General features: G+C 42.0%; 11 protein-coding genes across 11 annotated transcripts; 5 read left to right on the forward strand and 6 right to left on the reverse strand.

Moving 5' to 3' along the window:
* Positions 1–1,301: 1,301 nt before the first annotated feature.
* Positions 1,302–3,939, forward strand: JH06_1184 (hypothetical protein; the record flags this gene model as incomplete). Its single annotated transcript, XM_014673567.1, is given in 9 exon segments — positions 1,302–1,337; positions 1,375–1,980; positions 2,011–2,336; positions 2,366–2,538; positions 2,569–2,757; positions 2,849–3,348; positions 3,368–3,546; positions 3,578–3,761; positions 3,793–3,939. The coding sequence occupies 9 exon segments, from the start codon at positions 1,302–1,304 to the stop codon at positions 3,937–3,939; spliced, it is 2,340 nt and encodes a 779-aa protein (XP_014529053.1).
* Positions 3,940–3,966: 27 nt separating this feature from the next.
* Positions 3,967–6,781, reverse strand: JH06_1185 (lysosomal alpha-mannosidase; the record flags this gene model as incomplete). Its single annotated transcript, XM_014673568.1, has 6 exons — positions 3,967–4,411; positions 4,450–5,072; positions 5,103–5,239; positions 5,269–5,981; positions 6,015–6,161; positions 6,192–6,781. 6 exons carry the CDS (start codon positions 6,779–6,781, stop codon positions 3,967–3,969), a joined length of 2,655 nt encoding a protein of 884 aa, XP_014529054.1.
* Positions 6,782–7,928: 1,147 nt separating this feature from the next.
* JH06_1186 (protease inhibitor-like protein) lies at positions 7,929–8,206 on the reverse strand (the record flags this gene model as incomplete). Its single annotated transcript, XM_014673569.1, has 3 exons — positions 7,929–8,018; positions 8,050–8,140; positions 8,172–8,206. The coding sequence occupies 3 exons, from the start codon at positions 8,204–8,206 to the stop codon at positions 7,929–7,931; spliced, it is 216 nt and encodes a 71-aa protein (XP_014529055.1).
* A 376-nt stretch (positions 8,207–8,582) lies between these two features.
* Positions 8,583–9,806, forward strand: JH06_1187 (2-amino-3-ketobutyrate coenzyme a ligase; the record flags this gene model as incomplete). Its single annotated transcript, XM_014673570.1, has 2 exons — positions 8,583–8,720; positions 8,742–9,806. 2 exons carry the CDS (start codon positions 8,583–8,585, stop codon positions 9,804–9,806), a joined length of 1,203 nt encoding a protein of 400 aa, XP_014529056.1.
* Positions 9,807–9,849: 43 nt separating this feature from the next.
* Positions 9,850–12,962, reverse strand: JH06_1188 (clathrin heavy chain; the record flags this gene model as incomplete). Its single annotated transcript, XM_014673571.1, has 5 exons — positions 9,850–10,116; positions 10,147–10,566; positions 10,598–10,680; positions 10,791–12,891; positions 12,924–12,962. The coding sequence occupies 5 exons, from the start codon at positions 12,960–12,962 to the stop codon at positions 9,850–9,852; spliced, it is 2,910 nt and encodes a 969-aa protein (XP_014529057.1).
* A 384-nt stretch (positions 12,963–13,346) lies between these two features.
* Positions 13,347–14,973, forward strand: JH06_1189 (acetyl- hydrolase; the record flags this gene model as incomplete). Its single annotated transcript, XM_014673572.1, has 3 exons — positions 13,347–13,615; positions 13,647–14,269; positions 14,300–14,973. The coding sequence occupies 3 exons, from the start codon at positions 13,347–13,349 to the stop codon at positions 14,971–14,973; spliced, it is 1,566 nt and encodes a 521-aa protein (XP_014529058.1).
* A 161-nt stretch (positions 14,974–15,134) lies between these two features.
* JH06_1190 (ribosomal protein L19) lies at positions 15,135–15,846 on the forward strand (the record flags this gene model as incomplete). The annotated part of the gene is given in 2 exon segments (XM_014673573.1): positions 15,135–15,712; positions 15,729–15,846. 2 exon segments carry the CDS (start codon positions 15,135–15,137, stop codon positions 15,844–15,846), a joined length of 696 nt encoding a protein of 231 aa, XP_014529059.1.
* A 217-nt stretch (positions 15,847–16,063) lies between these two features.
* On the reverse strand, positions 16,064–18,307 carry JH06_1191 (phosphomethylpyrimidine kinase; the record flags this gene model as incomplete). The annotated part of the gene is made up of 10 exons (XM_014673574.1): positions 16,064–16,354; positions 16,385–16,495; positions 16,526–16,616; positions 16,646–17,068; positions 17,099–17,463; positions 17,492–17,632; positions 17,663–17,707; positions 17,737–18,097; positions 18,128–18,217; positions 18,252–18,307. The coding sequence occupies 10 exons, from the start codon at positions 18,305–18,307 to the stop codon at positions 16,064–16,066; spliced, it is 1,974 nt and encodes a 657-aa protein (XP_014529060.1).
* A 30-nt stretch (positions 18,308–18,337) lies between these two features.
* JH06_1192 (cell division control protein 2-like protein) lies at positions 18,338–19,272 on the reverse strand (the record flags this gene model as incomplete). The annotated part of the gene is made up of 4 exons (XM_014673575.1): positions 18,338–18,466; positions 18,497–18,832; positions 18,862–19,150; positions 19,181–19,272. 4 exons carry the CDS (start codon positions 19,270–19,272, stop codon positions 18,338–18,340), a joined length of 846 nt encoding a protein of 281 aa, XP_014529061.1.
* A 321-nt stretch (positions 19,273–19,593) lies between these two features.
* Positions 19,594–20,102, forward strand: JH06_1193 (hypothetical protein; the record flags this gene model as incomplete). Its single annotated transcript, XM_014673576.1, is given in 3 exon segments — positions 19,594–19,683; positions 19,701–19,787; positions 19,818–20,102. The coding sequence occupies 3 exon segments, from the start codon at positions 19,594–19,596 to the stop codon at positions 20,100–20,102; spliced, it is 462 nt and encodes a 153-aa protein (XP_014529062.1).
* A 1,616-nt stretch (positions 20,103–21,718) lies between these two features.
* JH06_1194 (telomerase reverse transcriptase) lies at positions 21,719–22,504 on the reverse strand (the record flags this gene model as incomplete). Its single annotated transcript, XM_014673577.1, has 1 exon — positions 21,719–22,504. One exon carries the CDS (start codon positions 22,502–22,504, stop codon positions 21,719–21,721), a length of 786 nt encoding a protein of 261 aa, XP_014529063.1.
* Positions 22,505–23,528: the final 1,024 nt, after the last annotated feature.

Below are 23,528 nucleotides of genomic sequence, written 5' to 3' on the forward strand. Positions count from 1 at the left end.
TGAGGGAAGAAGAGGGTAGTCAAAAAAGAGATTAAGCATTGCTATTGCTGTTGATATATGAAGGCGTTTACGTAGTGAGTCTTGTTGAGCACGAACAGCATACATGAACGAATAGTCGTATACAGCCTATCTGTAAGAAGAAGTAGTAAACAGAACGCGATATAGGTCCCGGTTGCACAATTGTATCCGGAGGTGTGGAATGAGTTCTGCCAAATCTTTGTATGTTTTTACGGTACTATTGAAACCATTCCAAGTAGTCCTTTCTATAACTCGACATAATTCGCCTCTTGTGATAACATACATACACTTCCATTCCATCAAATATGCAAAATACAGAACAATAATATCCTAATATTCAAATCAAAATGCAAAACAAACGGTTTCAACGTCAATGCCAACCAAGTCAAACAATTTCACGACACCAGATAATGTTAATCGGTTCGAATCATGTGGATCTACCATGAAGACAGCTTTATGGATGTACTTGCATAATCACGAAAGATATCCATTATTGGAGAATCGGATGTGATCATGATATGTTGATCAATTCGATAACGAATAAGTCCAAATCAACCACTCACCAAGACCCCGGTTTGGCAAAGGCAAGTTTGCCTCCGAAACTCTCTAGATATTGGTTATGCGATGAGTTCAAATCAATCTTCGTCGTCAACTCCATTCAATCCTTTTCTTAAGAGAGTATGAAGCATGTCTTCCCTTTGATTAGCAGAATGCAGTAGCAACCACCACTTCTCCGACGCCGACTTCATCTGGAGGACGTTCAACTATGACATCTCCATTTGGTGCCGGAGTCAAGCCGGTAACTCCATTTCCCAGTCCATCTGCGCCTGTTACGGGATCGATTCCTCCATTCCCCTCGGCTACAACGGCTCCTCCTCCAATGGCTACTCCCTTTATGCCAAGAACAAGTGTTACATCTGCACCTCCACTTTCGAGTGCAATTCCTCCTCCACCGGTTGAAGGAACCTCCCCTCTACCCGAGATGTCGCCTTCAACTGGAACGGCTGGTTCGTCACGAATGAAGAAGGGAATGACAGCAGCACAACTGTATTCACTTCACACGATTGGTGGAGGTGGGTGCTATGGTTGTTTCCAATGTGTAGAGACGGCACACACTTCTACTGTGGCAGAGAACGCTGCTGAGAATCAGAAAGTTCAAGAAGTACCTAAAGAAGAGAAGGTGAGCCAATCCTCGAAGAATTGACGATTAGCCTATGAAACCTTGTAGTAGCAGCGATCGAATCAATTTGAACCGAATTCCACATCCAGAAGATACGGATCATATGTTATCCTATTCATTCGAAACAGATGAGGATTATGTGAGTGTTAGTTTATTTACCCCAATTCATTGTATAGACGTTACCCTACCCCTGCAATCAATATATCTTCAAAGATACAGGGAATGCCAATCCTCGTTACATGCGACCAACGATGCGTGTTCTTCCTCAAAGCTATTATATGTTTAATAAGGCTAAAGTCCCTGCATCGATCTTTATCACTCCCTTTGCCGAACCGGAGGTTGGAGAGGAATCGCTCCCTGAAGTAGATGGACGTCAAGGTCTGGTCCGTTGTCAATCATGTTGGGCGTACATGAATCCCTATTGCACCTTCATCAATCAAGGTCATAATTACGTTTGTAACCTTTGTGGCACAGAAAATCCTGTTCCATCGTGGTATTATGGGACTACGGATATGGATGGAAAGCGATTTGATCGTTTGGAACGACCTGAACTTTCCCGCGGTTCTTATGATATTATCGCGGGAAAGGAGTTTTACGAGCGTCAGGATCCCAAACCAATCTTCTGTTTTGTAGTAGATGTGACTCGAAATGCTCATTCGCTTGGTGTGTTTGCAGCAACAGTGAGTGCGATTGATGCATGTGTGGAGATGTTAAAAGAGAATGAGCGTGCTCTTGTTGGTATTTGCATTGTAGACACAAACTGTCATATGTTGAGTGTGCGCGTATAACTGTGTGGGGTCTATTACTAGTAGAATCATCGAATTCACGAAGTTATGATGGCTGACACAGATGAAGCGTATGCTGTGACTCATGCTTCTCAGTGGTTGCTGTCACCTGCTTCACAACCAGAGGATCTGACTCTCTTATTGGATTATCTTCGTCAGGCATATTCACCTCCTGCTTATGTCCCAGCTGAGCACAATATGATTATGTCTGCTGTGAAGACTGTAGCTGGAGCCCTTGCTTATTGTGGAGGACATATCATTGCAGTGGAGAGTATCGCTCCCATGTTAGGACCTGGTCGTGTATCAGCAACAGAAAATGGGAGTATTTATGGCACAGATGATGAATCCGTGTTGTATGGCTAGTCAGGAGAGTATTCTGTAGATATTTGTGTTCACAAGATCAGTCATATTACACAGAATTAGGAACAGCATGTGCTCTAAGTGATATATGTGTTGATGTAAGGAAATGGATTGATAAGATGATGGCACAGATCATTGTAGCTTGTAAGGAGCATGTTCATCTTGCTGAACAGCAGATTGTGACTTATCATACAGGTTAAGATTCAATGGTGATATTACGAATAGGAGGTCATGTGTATGTTCTGAATGATCTGGAAAGTGAGTATCATGATTCTTATCTCACTGAACTTCATGCTTACATCCAGAATCTTGTCATTCAACCTCATTATTCGAATGTTATCATGAAACTACGTATTTCTGGAGGTACAATAATAGCCATGTTTTTATCCATAGGAATCAAAGTGGAATCATATTGTGGTTGTATCACACTCAATGAAGATGGGGATCCCATTGCTTCTCTCTTTGATAGTGATTCTACTGTTGAAATATCATTGGATATTCCCAAGTACCTCACAGATCAGTCAATCTATGCTCAAATCGCGGTTTTATATCCTTATCATTTTTACTAATGAAACTCCCTTCATTCGCACATATACCAATGATCAGGGACAACGACGAATTCGTATATTCAATCAGCGTTATCAGACCACTGAAACCTACCCACGGTTTTTCAAAGGAATTGATGGAACCGCAATTGCAATGTCATTGGCTCGTACAGCTTCTATCCAATCAGATACGATTCCATTGACAGAAGTACGTGGGAACCTTCAGGACACCGTTGAGGAGATTCTGATTCAGTATCGAGCCCAATGTAGTCCCAGCAGCAGTACGGGTCAATTGGTATTACCAGAGAATGGAAAGTTCTTGCCTCTGTGGCTGAACTGTCTGCTTAAGTCCCCGTTGCTGCTGTTGAATGAGCAAGGAAAGAGAGATGTGTTGAATGTTGTTCCCAGAGGAGATATTCGTGCATGGGCGTTTCAGGTGACAAAAATAGTGGAGATTTTAGTGATAGTATGTTCTGCAGTGTTCTCCGAGTCAGTTCTTACGTCTGATGTATCCTACGTTGTACAAACTGGATCCCTTGGATACCCAGTGGGGTACAGTGGATGACCAGTCAGGATATGTGAGAAAGCCTTGTTATCTCTTCCTAACATCAGCTTCGCTGGATCTAAGTTCGATGTATCTGTTCTCATGTTGGAGAGGGTGAGTATGAATGAAGTGACTGAGCTTCTAGACTGATCTTCATAGTAGGAAATCAGGTACCAAGTGAAGTGTTAATGAGTCTGTTTGGAGTGAATTCTATTCCAGATTCATTGACAGCAGCTCGAGTGACACTGTTATCTGAAGGAGATGAATTCTGTAATCGTGTGAATGTGTTGGTGAGTGACTTCCAATCCAGATATGGATACTATCTCCAAGTAAGAGAATGAGTATGAGTATAAGATATAGCCACGTGTGGTACTGAGAGGTACTACGGAAGCTAGTCGTATTATGGAGTTAATGACAGAAGATGCCATTCGATCTACTCCTTCCTTCTCTGATTTCTTAATGCAGATTCATTCGAATATTATTGCTAGTGTGTTGTGTATTTGTTAATAAACATGAACACGTTGCTATCACATCTCAATCTGTAAAAAGGAAGCTTCGAATCTGCTGAGGAAGGAATTCCACTTTGCTCATGTCGCTGGCATCTCGTACAATACCTCCTGACTTGACTCCATCCTCTCCTGTCCATAGGAATCGTTGTTCTTCAATATCTCGATTCTCACAAATACCAAACAATGAGACCTCCTTCATATTCTTCATTCCAACTGAGTTCAATAAATTCACTAGATTCACAGTCACTAGATTCTCTTCATTCTTCACTGTAGCGCTTGCCTCTGCTGTGTTCTGCAAACGCATTAGGTAACTGTGTTGAAGGCTATTCAGACGTTGGAAGGAGAGAATCACAATCTGATTTGGTAGAGAGCTTTTGAACAATGTGACAATATGTTTCAGATTCATATTGTTCTTATTCTCCTTCGTATTATTGTAATACATGAAGAAATGAGGATGAAATATCATACTACTAAATCTGAAGAATTAATGGATTCCGTAAATACGTACAATTTCTCACTATTCGCAAATAATCCCTTATCGGATCGTTCAATCATCATAGCTACTTGCTGTTCTGCTATGTTTAGATCCACACGTTTCTCATCATCATTCACAGGCACATCTCGTGTCACTCCTCCCATAGTTAATGGAATAAACACTGTTCCTTCTGTCACCATCACTCCACGAGGTCGATCGAAGTAGAAAGAGGCACGAGCCACATCCTGTTTCGATCGATCCAAATCCTCGTCCTGGATGAAGACTTCGTTGGAAGCAGCAAAAACATTACGATGAGTCCAAGAAGCCGCCTTAACAGGGTCCTCAGGTAGAACCTCGGCCTCTCGCAGCTGAGTTCCATAACCGTTCACATCGACATGAATTCGATTCTTATTCTGAATATCTTGAAGTCGGTGAACAAGAACCAGATCACCTTCAGAAGGACTCTGCTTGATGAAGATGGATTGATCAATGAGATGACCTCGAGAAGGAATCTTCTTGTTCACGTTGATCGATTTGATAACGCGTGTGACCACAGTAACAGCAGGTGAGTAACGCTGAACCATCACATTGACTAAGGGACCTCGTAGAGCAGAAAATGAGAGAGGTTGTGAAGGAGCCACATAACGAGAAAGGAACTAATCATGACTCTTCAATTCAATCACAACTGGATTGTAATATTTCTCTTGTCCTGGCTGTGCATCTGAAGGTTGAACTATTCCATCTCTTGTCTTCATAACACACACCTCACTCTCCCACGCATAGACCACTTTATCCAACTTTGAAGTCACATTCGTAAACCGTCCTATGGTTCATTCCTCATCCAATTTCTACCAGTATCATCAAATTCAATTCGATATGCATCACCATCAAAATACTTGCCTTGAATAGGCTTAGATAAGCCCTCATCTCTTTCTTGACCTTCACAGTACCGTAGAATGTAGCTGGTGTATCCATTCGCATTCAATTTCACTAGAAGGACCAATTCCCAGAGATCTTCTTCAATACGTGTTAACTGCTGACGGACCTTCATCTTCTGACTATTGTAAGCACAAATCATTTCTGTTGCCGTACGCAATCGAATGAAACTCTTCACACTATCAGGATAAGCATTAAACACGACCACACCGATCTCCTTCTTCTGATTCCACTCGAGGGTTCGATGGTAAATGCTGAACAGAGAGTCTGAATCAATCTCATCTGGACTCACTCGTTCACTAATGCCAATCAATGAAGCAATCATCTTCCCAGCTACACGCTCTGCTGTGAGAATACTGCGATGATAAGAGAGATAACTTTGTGAACTCTCAACTCCTTTGACGTCAGCATCAGAAAGTATTTGACGTGGAGATAGAGCGATACCTGTGTCCTGACGAGTTCGAACAAGCCAGTAGTATATTTGATCGTCTGGCTTTTCACGAGGTAAGTACGCATTTCCAAAATATGCAACTATATCTGGAGTTACTTGTGGTACGGTGGCGCAAGTTCGATGGATGGAGCAATAGGCATAGTAACGCTCGAAAATGTCTCGGAATCTGGAAGCAAGACTATCCTATCAACCTCTCTCTTTCATTTCTCACTGCATTCGATACGATCGAAGAGGTGATGCAGCGAAGAAACCAGTATAATACGAAGGAGGTTGCAATGGAAGCAATTCATACTGACGAACTGGAGGAGTTACATTGGATCCATATACATCAAGAAGATATCTGTACAGTGATGTGGGTCTAGAGATGATGGGATGTCAAAAGAACTACGCAGCAATGATTCCATCTGTCAGTTTCTCGAGTGTAGCATCCAACGCTGACAAGGATAAATCAGAAGAAGAATCAGAAGAGATTGGCCATAGGATTAACACTCGGTTATCCGTCTGGAGATGGCTGAGCTCCGCCTGAAGAAGTGTTTTCACTTGTGATACGGCTGATTCTCCATTCTCACGAACTGCTTTCAGAGCTGTCCATAAAGGAGTCATTGCTTCTGCATTTCCACAAATATGGACTAAAATACGTGATTCTCCGCCCATAAATGGATCAGTTTCCCATAAAAACTCCTCGCTATTGGCTTGTCGGACAGCATCCCAATATGCTGAGTCTGCTCCATCAACCACAGCCATCTCCACTCCTCCTTGCTTCAATAACTTCAGTGCCTGACTACTCACAGCGTGTTGTGGTGGGATATATGCAGTGGGGCATCGATAAGAGAAGACATCATTGAGCCATTGTTGGGCGTCAGCGTAGTCCGCAAGAAGATCTTCATAACTCACACCCTCATGACATGATCCGCTCCAGCCAGCCAGACTGAACTCCAGTTGTCCTTTCGTTACAAGCGAACGAACAGTTTCACGCATAGCATCATCTCGATTGCGGAACCATCGCTCGAAAAATTGCAGTTCTGTCCATCTACCATGTGAGATGAAATTTTTGAATACGTGGCCACTTGTCTAGGATTCTTCTGGAGATTCGTGACAATGAGGTCTAATTGAGCACTTGCTTCCTAATGTGAATTTTTCCAAGTATCCTTACTTCATACGTCTTGACTTGTCCTCCTATGGGAATCACATATAGTTTGATACGAGAGGAATCACTCCATCCTTCTGATGGAGCTTGTGGTACCTGACCAAGGAACGAAGTAGGCGGAGTCAGAGGAGAGAGAATACGAGAAGAGGCTAAATTGAGAGTAGTAAGAGAATCTCGCTCCTCAAGTGCTTGGAGGTGGATCTTGGAAGCAAGAGGAACCACCATTGGAGGAGGTGTAACCACATTGGGAGCACCACTCTCTGGAACATTTTGCTTCTTTTCTTCCGTTTTGTCCTTTCCTTTCTGAGACTTTTTACCCCATCGGCTCTTCTTCTTGTCTCCTTTCTTCTTATCGTCCTTGTACTCCAACTCCCTGCTAACATCGGCAATCAAGTCACGATACTTTTTATCTTGCGCTACGTAGTCATAATTGTCATCCCAATAGTCTAAAACAGAAACCGGTTTTGAGGAAGACAACACTTTACCTTCTTTGTAGTAGTTTTGATATCCTTTCACACGAGCAATATCCCATATATCATTCTCAAATTCATCTTCACTCAACGGATCAACACCAGCAAGATTGAGATCTCCAAGATAAATGACATGATCCTTTATCACTATGACAATTAGATCATATGGTATTCCGATCCCTACATTCTGTTTTCTTCAACTGAGGTTCTCCTTCAAAATAGACAGGATCCGCTTTTGGTTCTTGTGTAATCTTACGAACAAGTTTTTTGTAGTTGATAGTCTAAGATATTATCAATACGAGATAAATAACGTACATTGACACGATGAACCTCTCGCCTTAGTCGGAATGCGAGAAGGATGACCAATCCAAGAAAAATTAGATTCACAACACTGTCAATCGCCTTTCTCGTCCGGTACTTCATTATCAATGAACTGAACAAACGAGATATTTCAATGAACAAACAAACGCACTTCAGTAGTGAAACAATACAATATAAGAATTCTGCATCATCCACGACGAGCAGCAAGTACAGTTCCATTTGAGTCCGTAATAATACGTACACGATCCAGACGATAATCCATTGTAGCTGGAGAATGCTATCTCATCAACTTCAAAGATCACTTATACTTCAGTAAGAACTTGAATGCGAACATCAGGACATTCTTTACTAACCATTTCGTGTGCTTCTTCCGCCTTCTTTCCTACACATTCTGGCCAACTATGTTTCTTTGGGATATCCATATATTTACTTCATTTTCATATCTTCTGCATGATCAAAGAGCATTTTGATATAAAGGATAATCTACTAAGCTATTAATGACTGTTCCTTTTCAAGTGGCTCTGTAGTATTTCTAATTGTCCGATAATCCGAAATGACAATTTGTTCCACATAACAGAGTCTCTTCTCTTGAACTTTGGAACCCATTCGTTAGTGAATTGATATCCTCTATGCGATCTAGATCAGTGTAGTTTATGGCAAGTATTGGTCTCTGGAATTCAAAAGAATTGGGTCAACTATGGATCCATATGGTCCCTAACTTTCGCATGTTTTTCCACAGACCCAATTAATTATGAAGGCAGCTGCAGAATTAGGGTACCTTTCCCCATTTCCCCAATTAGGAAATCATCACTTTTCTTTCCATTGGAACTGTTATTGAATCATGTCGGAACGTCTGTCAATTACTAAGAACGGAGCTAAGCTGAACGAGGCTATTAACAAGACTCTTGAGGAGATCAAGGCATCTGGAACCTTCAAGGAGGAGCGTGTGATTACTAGCAAGCAGGCTGCTGAGATCGCTGTCGAGGGTCGTGAGGAAAAGGTCCTTAACTTCTGCGCTAACAACTACCTTGGTCTTGCTAACAGCCCTGAGCTGATTCAGGCTGCTAAGGAGTCTCTGGATTCTCATGGATTCGGACTGGCTTCTGTCCGTTTCATCTGTGGAACCACTGATATCCATAAGCAGTTGGAGGCTCTGATTGCCAAGTTCCATGGAATGGAAGATTGCATTCTGTACTCTTCTTGCTTCGATGCTAATGGAGGTTTCTTCGAGGCTCTCTTCAACGCTGAGGATGCTGTGATTTCGGATCAGCTGAATCATGCTTCGATTATTGATGGAATTCGTCTGTGCAAGGCTCAGCGTCATCGATACAACCACATGGATATGCAGCATCTGGAGAAGATTCTGCAGGAGACTCAGAACTGCCGTTACCGTTGCATTGTCACCGATGGTGTGTTCTCTATGGATGGAGATGTGGCTCCTCTGAAGGAGATTTGCGATCTGGCTGATAAGTACAACGCTCTTGTCTGGATTGATGAGTCTCACTCCGCTGGTTTCTTCGGAAAGACCGGAAGAGGTACTCCTGAGTACTGCGGAGTTCAGGGAAGAATTGATTTCATCAACTCCACTATGGGTAAGGCCATGGGAGGTGCTTCTGGTGGTTACACTTGCGCTTCTAAGGAGGTGATCACTCTGCTGAGACAGAAGTCTCGTCCTTATCTGTTCTCCAACACTCTGGCTCCTTCTCTGGTTGGTGCTGCCATCAAGACCTATTCCATGCTTATGGAGTCTGCTTCTCTGCCTGAGAAGGTGTTGGCCAACACCCATCTGTTCCGTGACAGAATGACTGCTGCCGGATTCAAGCTTACTGGAGCTTACGATCATCCTATTTGCCCTGTAATGTTGGGAGATGCTGCCCTTGCTTGCAAGTTTGCTGACAAGATGCTGGAGAAGGGTATCTATGTTATTGGCTTTAGCTATCCTGTGGTGCCTCTTGGTCAGGCTCGTATTCGAACCCAGATGAGCGGTGCTCACACTCTGGAGCAGGTCAACCGCTGTGTTGATGCTTTCATTGAGGTCGGCAAGGAGCTCGGTGTGATTGCATAAGTGGTTAGTTTGTTGGATGTTTGTTCGAAGGAAGCATTTGATTTCAGGAAACAGTGGAACCTGCCCTATCTTGAATTCCATACTGATTATAGTTAACAATGCCTAGGGCTCGACACATGTCATCTCGATTCAACAAAACCGTTCCATTGTACGTCAATTCGCTTGTTTGGATCTTGGCTCGAATGGGAACATAATCCACATCTGTGAACACGGAATTGAGAGGTGTAGATGTAGTTACATACGAAATTGGATGGATTGAAGTTGTAGGATCAATATTCACATTCATAGACGTTTCAAACGGAATTGGATTCTATTTTGTTACAATTCAAATATAATGTACTATCGGATTCTCTGGAAGAACAGTGTCTAGCTTGGGATTATCTGTTGGTGTTGGTAGCCTTCGCTTGTTCTCCGCTGAAATAGATACAGACACATCCAACGTCACATACTGATTCCTTCTTCGATTCATAATGGCCGTACAAAGAGAACAAAGCTGATTATCCGAATATGAGTTCAAAAATGGACTATCTTTGATAGGTCTCTTTTTGCTGGTTATCAGACGAACACGTTGAATGTCATAATATTTGTAGTCCTGACTCTCTTTGTCAGCATCATTAATTGCATCTTCAATCTTCATCTCAATCACTGTTTGCAAGAAATTCAGTGTCAATTCTGAATAACGGATTTCGAACGGATATACAGATTTGGTATGTTTGTTGAGAGGACCATGATTCCCTCGACGAATATATAGCATGAATTTCTACGAATGAGTCATACTGAAAAACCCAAACGATCATTGGATCTGGCTTCTCATTTGCTTGATTTATTTCCATCGATTCATCATTCTCGTTTGCATATCCCGACATTCGTTCAGCTATCTGAGATCAAATCGTTGATTACCAAGTGATAACTGTACTTGTAATCAAAATGGAGCGGATTTTGGGAATCCAGTTCTTGAATGCCATATAGCTTTGAGATAAAAACAAACAATCCATTTATTCGTTTTCATAATCTCTATAACCACTCGTCGAGCTTCCTCACGTTGAGATACATCTTCATACAATTCATCCAGCAGCTCTCCAAATATATCACTTTCATGAGAAACTCCCATCTCTATCATCTTCTCTACTAGTACAATATATGGTTCCCAACGCACCAAACGCGCTATTTCGTGTCGCAGCAAGACTTTCACCTTGGCTTTGGTATAAATATCATGGAACTGCTCTTCAACCATTTCTTTCATTACTTCGTCTCGAGTATCCTCCTCCAAATCCAACAGTTTAATTGCCAGTTCCGTCACATCTAGAGACTCCACAATAACATGATTCCTAATGAAGTCCTTCAAACTTGTTGCTCGAGTTGTCTCTTTTCCTAATCCTTTCAACATATGTCGTAGATTCACTTTCTGAATGCCTCGTTCTACAGGGTCTGGGAATAATGCAACCAAGCGTCTGTGGGCCTCCTCGGACATTTCATCCAATCCATTCTCTTTTAAATCCTTTGCGAGCTTCTCCAATGAATCCTCCTCTTCCGCACTTTTCTCCCACTCAGACAGTTTCGTGATCAAGGATCGCACCTTATCGCGATACTCCTCATTGATGATCATTAGCGAGAGATTCACCACAGAGCTGTCGATATCTGTACCACCATCCCGAATGAGGTTGTATAAGAAAGTTCCAACAGAGAAACCTTGCGAATTCAGAGTCAGTGATTGTGCAAAGTAACGCGCCTTTAACTCCCACACTTCTATCTCTTCTCTTGCTGCTTGTTCTTCCATTGTTCTGCGGTGTTTCGATGGTAATGGAGAGGGAGATGTGTCTACATCCTCGTCTTTGAATTTCGTAAAGAACCAACTGATTTCGGCCTCCCAGTTGATTCCTTCTTTAATGCACCAAGTGTTGTAGATAAATTGGTAAACCTGATTAATCAACAATGGATGAGTTGTCAAAAACTTCTTGCTAATAGACTGTCTCTTTGCATTTCCCAACGTGGTCAAACAATCTAATATTGTGATGATGTCCCCAAAATACATAGCTTGGCAGAGCGTTTGGATCATCTCACTGGTAAGATCATGCATCCCATAACGACAAGCCACAACCAATGGTAGCCTTTCACTAAAACGACGTTTAAAAGTAAGAATAAGAGCGACCTCAGGGTCAAAGGTCACACGACATATAGTTGAAGAGTTTCTCTGGATACCAACAAATCCCTCGGTTGATAGAGGAACCAATACCTCTGCAGCGAAATGAAGATCGCTTTGACACAAAATCAGTCCCTTCCGTATATCCCAGAGCTGTAACTCTCCCTTATGTGTGGTCAATATTCCGATACAACTCTTTCCATTCAAAACGAGATAATCAGCATAATCTCCTTTAAGATCATCATCCCAATCCATTTCACAAGGATCCATATACTTCTCTTCTGTAGTTGCCAGATTGTCCGTTTTGAAGTAATATTTATCTTTTTCATCTTCTTCACGATAAAAATAACTCACAAGAGGATCTTTGGAATAACAATTGTTGGCCATCACGAAATCCCCTGCTCTTCCTTCCATGAGACTCCAGTAATTGCCTCCAACACGTCCCAGCTGTATCTTTCCAATTTCGTCATTTATATAGTTAATAAGATACCATTCGCCATCAGCTGAAAGATGGAAGTCGATTACTTGTGTATATTCCAACGAATCGTCATATTCAACAAGAAATTCGGGTTCCTCTGGTGAATCAAGCTTCCACAACATAATTCCAAAACTTGAAGCAAGCCATATTGTTCGCTCATTTAACCATTTCATTCTCGCTACTGTTGTATCACTATCTAGTGTGGTACTTCGTTCGATTTCGCCTGTGGCTACACGTACCAATTCTAGGCGATGATTATCGATCAATGCCACATAATTGCCATTGGCACTTAGTGCAAAGGCTGATCCAACTGCTGGAATGCGATTCACTTCCTTTGTAACTAGATTAACTACCACAAACTCACTGTCTCGAGAGGAAGGATTCTTTTTAAATGCAGCATATTTCTCAGATGCTATACAAACTGTATTCGCATTTAGATCTTGTTGTAAAGCTCCATAGTCAGTTAACTATTTCTTAGAGATAATATCAGAGGCCATACATCTACTAGAATATCAACTGTGAACGCCTCAAGACCCATTAAAATAATAACTAACGAATAGAACTTAACTGAATAGAAATACAGAAAAAGACTGGACAATGACACCTCCTCTATTATGATTCCATTATCATAATAGTCCTCCCTTTTTCTATTGTCTGCTTTATTCTGTACGTTCTATATCTTAGACAGACTCTATTCTCGTCACACATCAGATCTAACCTGTCTTTATGCATTCCAACATCGAATTAAACTATCAGAGTGATTTCACAGGAGAATAAGTGCTTGAATCCCTATTGTATCCAAAATTGAGTCATTTTTTGTCATCATTTCTCCAGTTTCTCTAATCCACAATTTCTTTGTCACAGGACGTATTTTAAAGGTGGGTTGTTTTTGGAGGTGATTTCTTGTCTTATATTGGTGTAGATGTCTGCTTCTCTGGCTAGTCGTTGTGCTCGCAAGACCCTTCTTAGCAAGGTTATGACCCCTTCTGAAGTCGCTCATAAGTTCTTCAAGGATGGAATGACAGTTGGTTGGTCTGGTTTCACTCCTGCTGGATACCCTAAGGTTGTCCCTATCGCTCTCGCTGATATGGTGGAGAAGGAAGGTGCTAAAATGCAGTTTGAGTTGTTTGCTGGTGCTTCTGTCGGTGCCGAGACCGAGGATCGTTGGGCTAAGCTGGGTATGATTTCTCGGTAGTTACTGTTCCATTTGTCTCATGAATAGTCGTTGGCCTTATCAGACTGGTAAGAACATTGCCAAGGGAATCAACACTGGAAAGATTGAGATGGGTGATATTCATCTGTCTGCATTTGCTCAGAATCTTTCTTGGGGATTCTTCACCAAGGATCATGCCACCAACCCTGGCAAGCTTGATATCGCCATTGTGGAAGCCACTGCCATTACTGAGGATGGTGGTCTTGTTCTGGGAACTGGAGTTGGTGTCACACCTGAGATTTTGGCTCTTGCTGAGAAGATCATTATTGAGGTGAACACTTCACTGCCTGTACTCCGTGGCATTCATGATATTGTGGCTGATCCTCTTCCTCCTCATCGTCGTCCCTTCCTGATTAGTCGTGTGGATGATCGTATTGGAAGCGATCTTGCCTATTTCGATGAGACTAAGGTGGTGGCTGTGGTTGAGAGCAACCTCCCCGATAATGGACGTGGATTCTCTGCTGTTGATGAGGATAGCAAGAAGATTGCTGGTCACATCATGGACTTCTTTGAGAACGAGGTCAAGCATGGTCGTCTGCCTGCTCATCTTCTTCCTCTGCAGTCGGGTGTGGGCAATATTGCTAACGCTGTGATGGGAGGACTGGCTACCAGCAAGTTTGATCATCTTCAGGGTAAGTGAGATGCAAGAGAATGAAGTGTAGTATGGTCGGAGGTGCTCCAGGATACTGTGCTGGACCTGTTCGATGCTGGAAAGCTGGACTACGCTTCAGCTGTGTCCCTCTCACTCTCTCCTGAGGGCTTCAAGCGTTTCTACAGTAAGTTGGACTTCTATAAGAACCGTTGTGTGATTCGTCCTGAGGCTATTGCCAACTTCTCCGAGATGGTGCGTCGTCTGGGAGTGATTGCTATGAACACTCCTGTGGAGGTGGATATGTATGCCCATGCCAACTCCTCACTGATTGGAGGAACTAAGATGATTAACGGTTTGGGAGGTTCTGGTGATTTCCTGCGTAATGCTTATCTCTCCATTATGCACACTCCTTCGGCTCGTAAGAGTAAGACGGATCCCACGGGTATTTCTTGCATTGTGCCCATGGCTGCTCATATCGATCACACGGAGCATGATCTGGATGTAATCGTTACCGAACAGGGTCTGGCTGATCTGCGTGGATTGTCTCCTCGTCAGCGTGCTCAGTGCATCATCAAGAACTGTGCTCATCCTGACTACAAGGATCAGTTGATGGAGTATTACAAGATGGCTGAGAAGAAGTGCATTGCTGCCGGAGCTGGTCATGAGCCTCAGATTCTCTCTTTGGCTCATAAGATGCATGTTAATCTTGAGGAGAATGGTACAATGAAGCTGGATAAGTGGTAAGTGTGAAACGCAATCAATTCGTTTGTTTGTTGATAATGAAATTGATTCTATTTGGAGTGACAAGGAATTGAACTATTCTGTGAATTCCCGTTTAGTGAAATCTCGAGTGAATCTCACCATCGATTGGTAATTCTCAAATCTTTGTAGAACTCTCCAAAACAATGGTCAGTCTTCGTCTTCAAAAGAGACTTGCTGCTTCCGTCCTCAAGTGCGGAAAGCGCAGAGTGTGGATGGATCCTAGCGAGATCAATGAAATTGCTCTTGCCAACTCTCGTCAGAATGTCCGTAAGCTCATCAAGGACGGTCTGATTGTCCGCAAGCACCAGTTGATGCATTCTCGCTCTCGTGTGCATGTTCGTAAGGAGGCCAAGGCTCGTGGCAACCACACTGGTTATGGTAAGCGTCGTGGTACCATGAACGCTCGTATCCCCGAGAAGCTCCTTTGGGTGCGTCGTATTCGTGTGCTGCGTAGACTTCTTCGCAAGTATCGTGAGGCTGGAAAGATCGATAAGCATATGTATGCTCACTTCTATGCTCTTGCTAAGGGTAACCGTTACAAGACTAAGCGTGTGTTGATTGAGCAGATTCACAAGAAGAAGAGTGAGGATAAGAAGGAGAAGCAGTTGGCTGAGCAGGCTAACGCTCTTCTCAACCAGAAGAGAGCTGCTGTTGCTCTGATGGTGCTGTCGCCTCTCAATAAAGATGCCTTTCGTGGAGACAATCTACATGGTTTTTGTGTGTTTAATCTAAACAAGGGAGTACAGAACAGCTCGATACACACCAAGAGCAGCAAACAACAGACAAAGAGCCGCATCAAAACGACGGTCACCCACTTTGGTCAAGGGTGCTTTCCGAAATAATGTATACGCATAGATACTGATACCAAAGCATGTTCCACTTCCCAAGATACGACATCTACAGTCTCAACTCTTTTTCATGCAACAAACGGCAGACAGTCTTCTCCTGGTTTTCCTTTGCGTTTTGGAGGAACGAGAATACTCTTCGGAGAATCCATCAAAAGACAATGATCCAACAAACAGATAGATCGTTGAAATAGCAAGCTACTCCATTGGGCAATATTCATATCGCCTTATTCGTACGTATAATGTCTGTACATATGGTTCATTATTCCTTGGCAGCCTTTTCCAATCTGCAGAAATCGGCTGCTCTTTAATGCTCCATAAACATAATCCACTCCCAAACGCACTGCATCTACCATTGTGTATCCCTTCGCCAGATGAGCGGCAATGGCTGACGAGAGGGTACATCCTGTACCATGAGCATTCTCTGTATAGATAGCAGGATGCTGGAATACATGATAAGAGTGATCATCACTGCAATACAACACATCACTTGGCTGATTCTCTGTGTCTCCTATCATCTACTATTCAATCTCTCACAATTCGATTACATGGCCTCCCTTCACCAATACACACGAACAACCAAGAGTCGACAACTCAGCAGCCGCTTGTTTCATCGCCTCCACAGTACTTGCTACTGGATGCTTCAGTAACAGTGCTGCCTATTGCTCATATCTCAATTCTATACTCACCTCAGGGAGATTGGGTGTAATCAGGGTACAGAAAGGTACCAATTTCTCTCGAAGACACTCACAGATATCCTCCTTGGTCAGTTTGTCTCCACTACGTTCACACTTATATCTCCTACCTACCTACTGGCAGCCATCACTGGGTCCAATACAATATTTTGAAGGTGCTTCTGCTGCAGTGTATTGGAGATAATGCTGATCACCTCCTGTGTACCAGTCATTCCAATCTTCACTGCGCCAATCGCCATATCCTCACAAACAGCCTCCAACTGGCCTTCCACAGTGTCTGCTGGAACCATATCCACCTTCTTCACTCCCTGTGTGTTTTGAACAGTAACCGCGGTTATACAACTTGCTGTAAACACTCCAAATTCTGTGGCTGTTTTGATATCCGCTTGTTGACCTGCTCCTCCACACGAATCACTTCCAGAAATCAGTAATAACGTAGGAACTGCGGGAATATGCTGATTCGAATAATAACGTCCTCCAATCACCGTCATTCCAATTTCCGTAAAGTGATTAACATAATAGATATGGTTGGAAGGTCTAGTAATCACATCACTTATGCATCAATACAATGTGGTAGGAGTAAACTGGAACAGCCACATCAATCGATGAACTTCATAACCGCATCGCTCTAACAACGATATCTCCTCTGGATAGGGAGAAATGAGAACAGGAACATCATATGCCAAAACCGCTTTCAACTGGACCATTGTTCCATATCCCAAGCTAGCACAGTCCCCATGGATCGGCTTGACTGTTACAGACTGAACTTCACGTCCAGTGTTCTTACACATTTGTATCAACCGATCTGCGATGGCAGAGTCACACTCCTGAGTGGATGCGATACGAGTTGCGATGCGATCTACATTCATTGAAGGATCCAACCTCAACTCTTGAAGGATTTTCTGATACGATTCCGATTGCTCCCAAGAGGTCTAGGAATCACTTGATCATCAGCCATACTCGACAACAGTTGCCAGTTCCAATCACACGAAGTGTCTTAGTCGTGAACAGATGAGGGACATGATCCTGCTGATCGAAGAACTCATACTCCAATCGCATGGCCTCACCAAAATATCTGTCCAAAGATTCTGGATTTGAAGGCTATGAGTGATCCAGTAACATTATTCAAACAGTAGGAAACGAGTTAATCATCTCGTACAACTGATTTGATGCTCGCTAAGGGAAATGAAATCATTGTCACTTACCACTAATTCTTCACTTGCATATACACGAATCCAGTCACTGTAGGCATGATTGTGATTAGGAAAGATGGTAGCAATCTCATGACCGATAAAATCATACAACTTGTTGCATGGGCAAACAGCAGCAATAATTTCCGAAAGACAACCTTCTGTATAGGCTTTGATTACCAAATCCGTGTAATCGCGTGTTGCTTTCTTGGCCTTAAATTCTTCCACCGGTTCTCCAGATTCGCTTGTCTTCTTTACGTGTGAATCCAATTCACGTCGAATCACAACACAAATATCCTCACAAATCTGACGATGGAAGTCGTCACCATTCGCTTTACATTCCTCGATAACACGCAGATACGCTTTCTCATATATGCTACAGATCATTCAACACTCGATATTTCACCTCAAATAGAATGTATCCTGTTGTAGATACTCTTGCCATGCAATTGTAGGTAACTTTCCAGTCGCAATACCAACCACCCATGGATTATACCTACAGACAATGATTGTGATTATATGTGTCCTACAGGGAAGCATATCCATCAGAGAGATAGTTTTCCCACAATTGTTCCGCCTTTGACATTGGAAAAAGGAATGATTGAACAAACATCGTTTAATTCATCATTGATGAATAAGGCAAGTATTCTGCATCTGGAAAGAAACTTCTCACGTCATCAAAATACGAATGCTTAATAGCCTCTTCAGCTGTGATTCGGTCTCCAGGATACAATGTAAGCATTTTCTACATATCAGATCTTCATCAAAATCGTACAGACAATAGATCGACGCCAACAGGATCTAAAGCGGGGACATGAACGCCAATGCTACGTTGGGGGAATTTTGGATACAAAGGACTATAATCCTCCAACTGGCTGATACCCGGCCATGTTGACTCATCTGGAGTTCCTAGCTTTCTATGTCTGAAGGAGAGATAGAGGGAATACTGGAAGATGGAAAAGAGTGTGCTAATTTCACTATCCTCAGGAAAGAGAGGGAATCGATTCACAAGTTGAGCAAAAACACATCCAAGAGACCAAATATCGATAGCTGGAGTATAATTAGTACAACCCATGAAAAGTTCAGGAGCTCGATACCACCAGGTTACAACCTATACTCAAACTGAATCTAATCAAGTACATCACGCGTATAGTGACGAAGAGGAAATGCATAACTACGTGCTAAACCGAAATCTGCAATCTTGACAACTCTTCTATTGTCAATGAGAATATTCTGTGGTTTGATATCACGATGGATGAAACGATTGAGGTGAAGGTAATTCAACCCACACAAAAGCTGGTACATAATAGTCTTAATGGTTTCTCGAGGAATTCCATCTCGGAACTTTTCTGAATAGGTCTTTAGATCATAGTCCAAGTACTCAAAGTATAATTTGACCTCACTATTGTCCATCACCACACTTTGTAATCTAACTATAATAATCACATCGAAACCATACTTAACAATATTGGGATGCTGCAATTCACGAAGAATCGATATCTCACGGATTAGGACAGGAGAGATTCCTTCATCGTCATTTGATATCGACATCACCTTTAATGCGAGAATTTCTTTAGTATGACGATCTCGCACTTTGAATCTACAACCATCATATCGAATTCTTTTAACATACACTTTCCCATAGGTCCCGGATCCAATATTGGATACCTAGTAGTTGATTCTACATACCATCTCAAACAATCTCATAGCGTTCAACAAACGCGGCAGCATTTATTCTGGATCCTGATGAATCTTGGTCCATGACACACAGGAATGGGAAAAGAAATAGAGAATGATAATGACTGATCTTCAGAAACGCATTGAATGAAAGGACTGTTTGCATTTTTTTGGGTCTTACTATTCCTATTTTCGATGGCATTGGAGGCAGAAGACTTGACAGATGACCAGTGGTTGAAATCTACCGAGGACATTTCAATTCTTGCCGAAGTAATTGTTCAGCTAGTAATTCATGATAATAGGCTGCTCTGAAGGAAATGAAACGGAGTTCGTCAATTCACTTATATGATGACTTCCAAATTGTGAAGATTCTTGATTCCAAGAAGACAGTAGTTGTTCCGATTCTTTCTAAGATGTAGATTGCTGGATACAGTCGTTCTCTATTGTTGAAGCTGAGTATTAGTAGCAAGTATTTCAAGAGTCAGAATGATGAAGAGCCACTTTCTTTCCTCGTTTTACGCCATAACCAGAATGGCAAGTATTCATTCGCTCTACCTTCGTATCCGGAAATGTTAGAATCGTTTATCTACAAACAAGAAGAAATATGGGCAGAGAAACACCGTCAGGAACGAGACAGACACTTTGAGGAGTTGCAAGAGTTCATTTCGTCAAGTGCTTTTGAGAATCAAGATTATTTAGAGTAGTTAGATTACCCTTGTTTAAAGAAACAAGCAATGGAACATTCGCAATGAATTGTAGAAAGTGGTTATACTGTGGATTCCTCTTCATAGCAAAATAGATAGACTGTGTAAACTATATTGAAATCGAATTGGAATCTTACCTGCCGTAAATGGGACTGAGTTCGCATTACCTTGAGGAACGCTGCCATTACGAGCCATTGAATCAAAGAAACACGACGATTTGCAGATCGACTACGATTCATCGTATACCTCTTTAGATAACGAATCATCCAGATCATCAACAATCGTGCTTTGGAGACTTGTTTCACACGTCGCTTATCAAGAACTCTTCTCAACGAGAGTACCATGCAGAAATAGAGATCTTGAAGAAGTGAAGGGAAGAAACTCACATAACGAAGAACATGGACTCGACATTGGAGAAAGAAACGGACTGCAGTTAATACTGATTGAAAAGAACCTCGTTCAGAGATTCGAAGAGATGATCGCCTATGGAAATTAATTCTAGATCTGGATGAATCGATGTTAATGGAGTGAGGACTTATTATAAAACCACACCATCGTACTGAAGAAGACTCGGAAGTGAGAGAACGAGACGATGTTGTTGTGATTCGAAAGAGCAAGTGATACGAGTTTCGACGGGAAAGAATCTCTGTGAGAGATTGATAGAGTTTGGGGTGAGGAGTCAGAAAGAGAAAATCGTCAACAAAACGGAGAACAGTGAGAGGTGTTCCTATTTGTTCAAATGAGATTTGATGACGAATAGAAGGAATGAGAACTGTTTGCTCGTAGGATCGAAGATACAGATTACATAAAGGAACCGATAGAATGGATCCTTGGGGTATACCTTGAATCTGTTTGAAGAAATGATTGTGAATGCAAATGCTGTAATTATGAAAATGGGATGTCAGGGTATCGATGAGTTGAGAACGAGAGAAGATGAATGACGAAATAAACCCAGACACAATGATGTAGGATGTTGGATGAAGGGAATGAAAGAATGATGAAATAGAACAGTCCAGAGGAATATGTTGAGTATAAAAACGATAATGACCAGATCGTAAAAGGACCGAATAAGTGACAAATTTGTAGTTTGATTCACTTAGACAATTAATGGCTAATCTCAGAACCCGATTCTATGGATGATTTCGGTAATGTCAATATACCAGCTGAATACTATCATAACACTTCTTCACATCAGCACCCATAATAAGAGAGAAGTCTGTCTTCTGAATATACGATAATACTTCACTCACATTACTGAGAGCAACACAGCGACAACCTTCACATGCCCATTCTCGATCTCGAACAGTAACTTCTTGAAGGAGCTGAAAGAGTGCTGATAGACGTCTGGTTCCTTCTCTAAGGTTATAAAGTTCTCAAAATGTTACAGAGGTCGCATATTTATGATGGGCCGAACACCTTCCGGCTCATTTTGCTCATTCATCTTTGGAACCAACCTCAAATGAGCGATCTTCTTGGTCTTCTGTTGTGATTTGGGAACAGTTTGGAATACGGTGGAATAATAACTTTGATTGAGATGAAACCGAAGAATGGAATGAAACAGTGGTTTGCGATAGAACAGAATAGTAGAAGAAGACGATGAGGTGATATAGAAATGATTAGAACAAAGTGGAATCTTGGGATAAGAACTTAGGAATGGGTACAATCAGACCATGAAAGAGAAACACGAGAAAACTCTTGAATAATCGCATCGAATGGAGATTATCATTAGCAGTAGGTTTTCCCCGTGGTTGAATCCAGTGAACTTCAGAGAGACGCATTCTGTCTATGAGTTGATCGATTGTGATTGTCTCTCCATAGTCCAAAAACACAAACCAATGGATTCCATGGAGGAGTTGACGCCAATTGTGACGTGATCCAATCAACTGTCTTGCAACAACTCGCCTCAAACAATCGATAACAAACTGAAACACGCATTCTGGAGGAACCGTCTTCTTAATCAAATGATCTCCTGAGAAAGATGATTCTGAAGGACGAGTATTTCTGCGATACAGAGGAACACTCTCCTGAGTAATGACATCTTCCCAATGTGATGGATTCTCTTGCTGACTGTAATACTCAGGTAGTTTCGCATAATGATTCAATAATCCATGATAATCAACCAACTGACTCTGTAACAACAATCGACCCAGATAGTACTCATATTCTGCAAAACGAGGAGGTGTTTTCAGGAGAAGAACGGAATGATGGTCATGTACTTTTTTCTCCACATCTTCCATCTCTTCTTGAAAACTCTTCCGTTTCCATGGAGCATAACAGTCTCGTAATGATTCATGTACTAACACTTGGGCAATGTCTCGCCGAACTCGCTTATAGACATATTCAGTTGATTGATGAGGTTGTTCAGCAGTTCCATGACTAGAATGCATCGAACTACTCGTCATTTCAGAAATACATCCATTCAGTCGAACATTCAGTTTCCATAGTTGTGTGAGAGGATTCCTTCCAGGGAGGCCACAATGACGAGAATACCCTGTTTGATAGAGAATTGAATTGAGACTGAAGGAGATGGGCTTTGAAGAAGATTCCCCAGGATTCAAATGCAGAGAAGGAAGTCCGGTGAGCTGAATATAGAGTTTATCTGTCTGTTTCTGAAGCAAGGAGTAACGAGTGAGGATGAATAGAAATGCAGGAAGAGGAAGAAAGTGAAACAGAGATTGCCACGCTTCAGTTAGCAACAAGTCTTTGTTGGAGGAGGTTACCGTCGATATTAATCTATCATCTCGAAGAAAATACCCACTTGTAATCACATTCGGAATGGATTTGCGAAGATACAGACTTATGATTGTAACTAAGGAAGCATTCTAAAGATAAGCAATACAACAAATCAGCACAAGATCTGATGTCGTTGCAAATTCACTTAGAGAGGGATCTATTGGTAGCAAGTAATGATCATCAACGATTGGAATCCCAACAACTTGTTATTCATTACATAGAAAAAGTCGTACTATTTCCAAATTGTAGAATCAAAGCGTCAACTGTAGCACATCCACCAATTCCAACACGCTTTTGACTATTCATCTGATCCATGATTCAGTCCCATACGTTTCTTCCAGAATATGACCAAAAGACAGTACATCAGTGAAGGGAAAGGCTAGTCTCAGAGACTCATTTCCTGTCATTTTTAAGTGATAACAATATTAGAGCAGAAAGAAGACAAAGAAACAGACTCTGAAACAGCGATAACGGGGATTTCTAAAATAAAGCGACCATCGATAGACGTAAATAAAACAGGCAATCTCGAGGGTACTAATGGCCGACGTGAGTGCAATTCGTAATTTGGCAAATGAAGGAATTAATTTGACCAAGGACGTGATGGGAAAGGTGATGCGAAGTGTTCGAGGCAATGATAAACGATTCTTCAATTCCTCAAAGAAGGGTGAGGTTGGAGAATGGAAGAAACAACTC

This window comes from Blastocystis sp. subtype 4 (assembly GCF_000743755.1).
Source record: "Blastocystis sp. subtype 4 strain WR1 chromosome Unknown seqid_0036, whole genome shotgun sequence".
Taxonomy (NCBI): domain Eukaryota; class Bigyra; order Opalinata; family Blastocystidae; genus Blastocystis; species Blastocystis sp. subtype 4.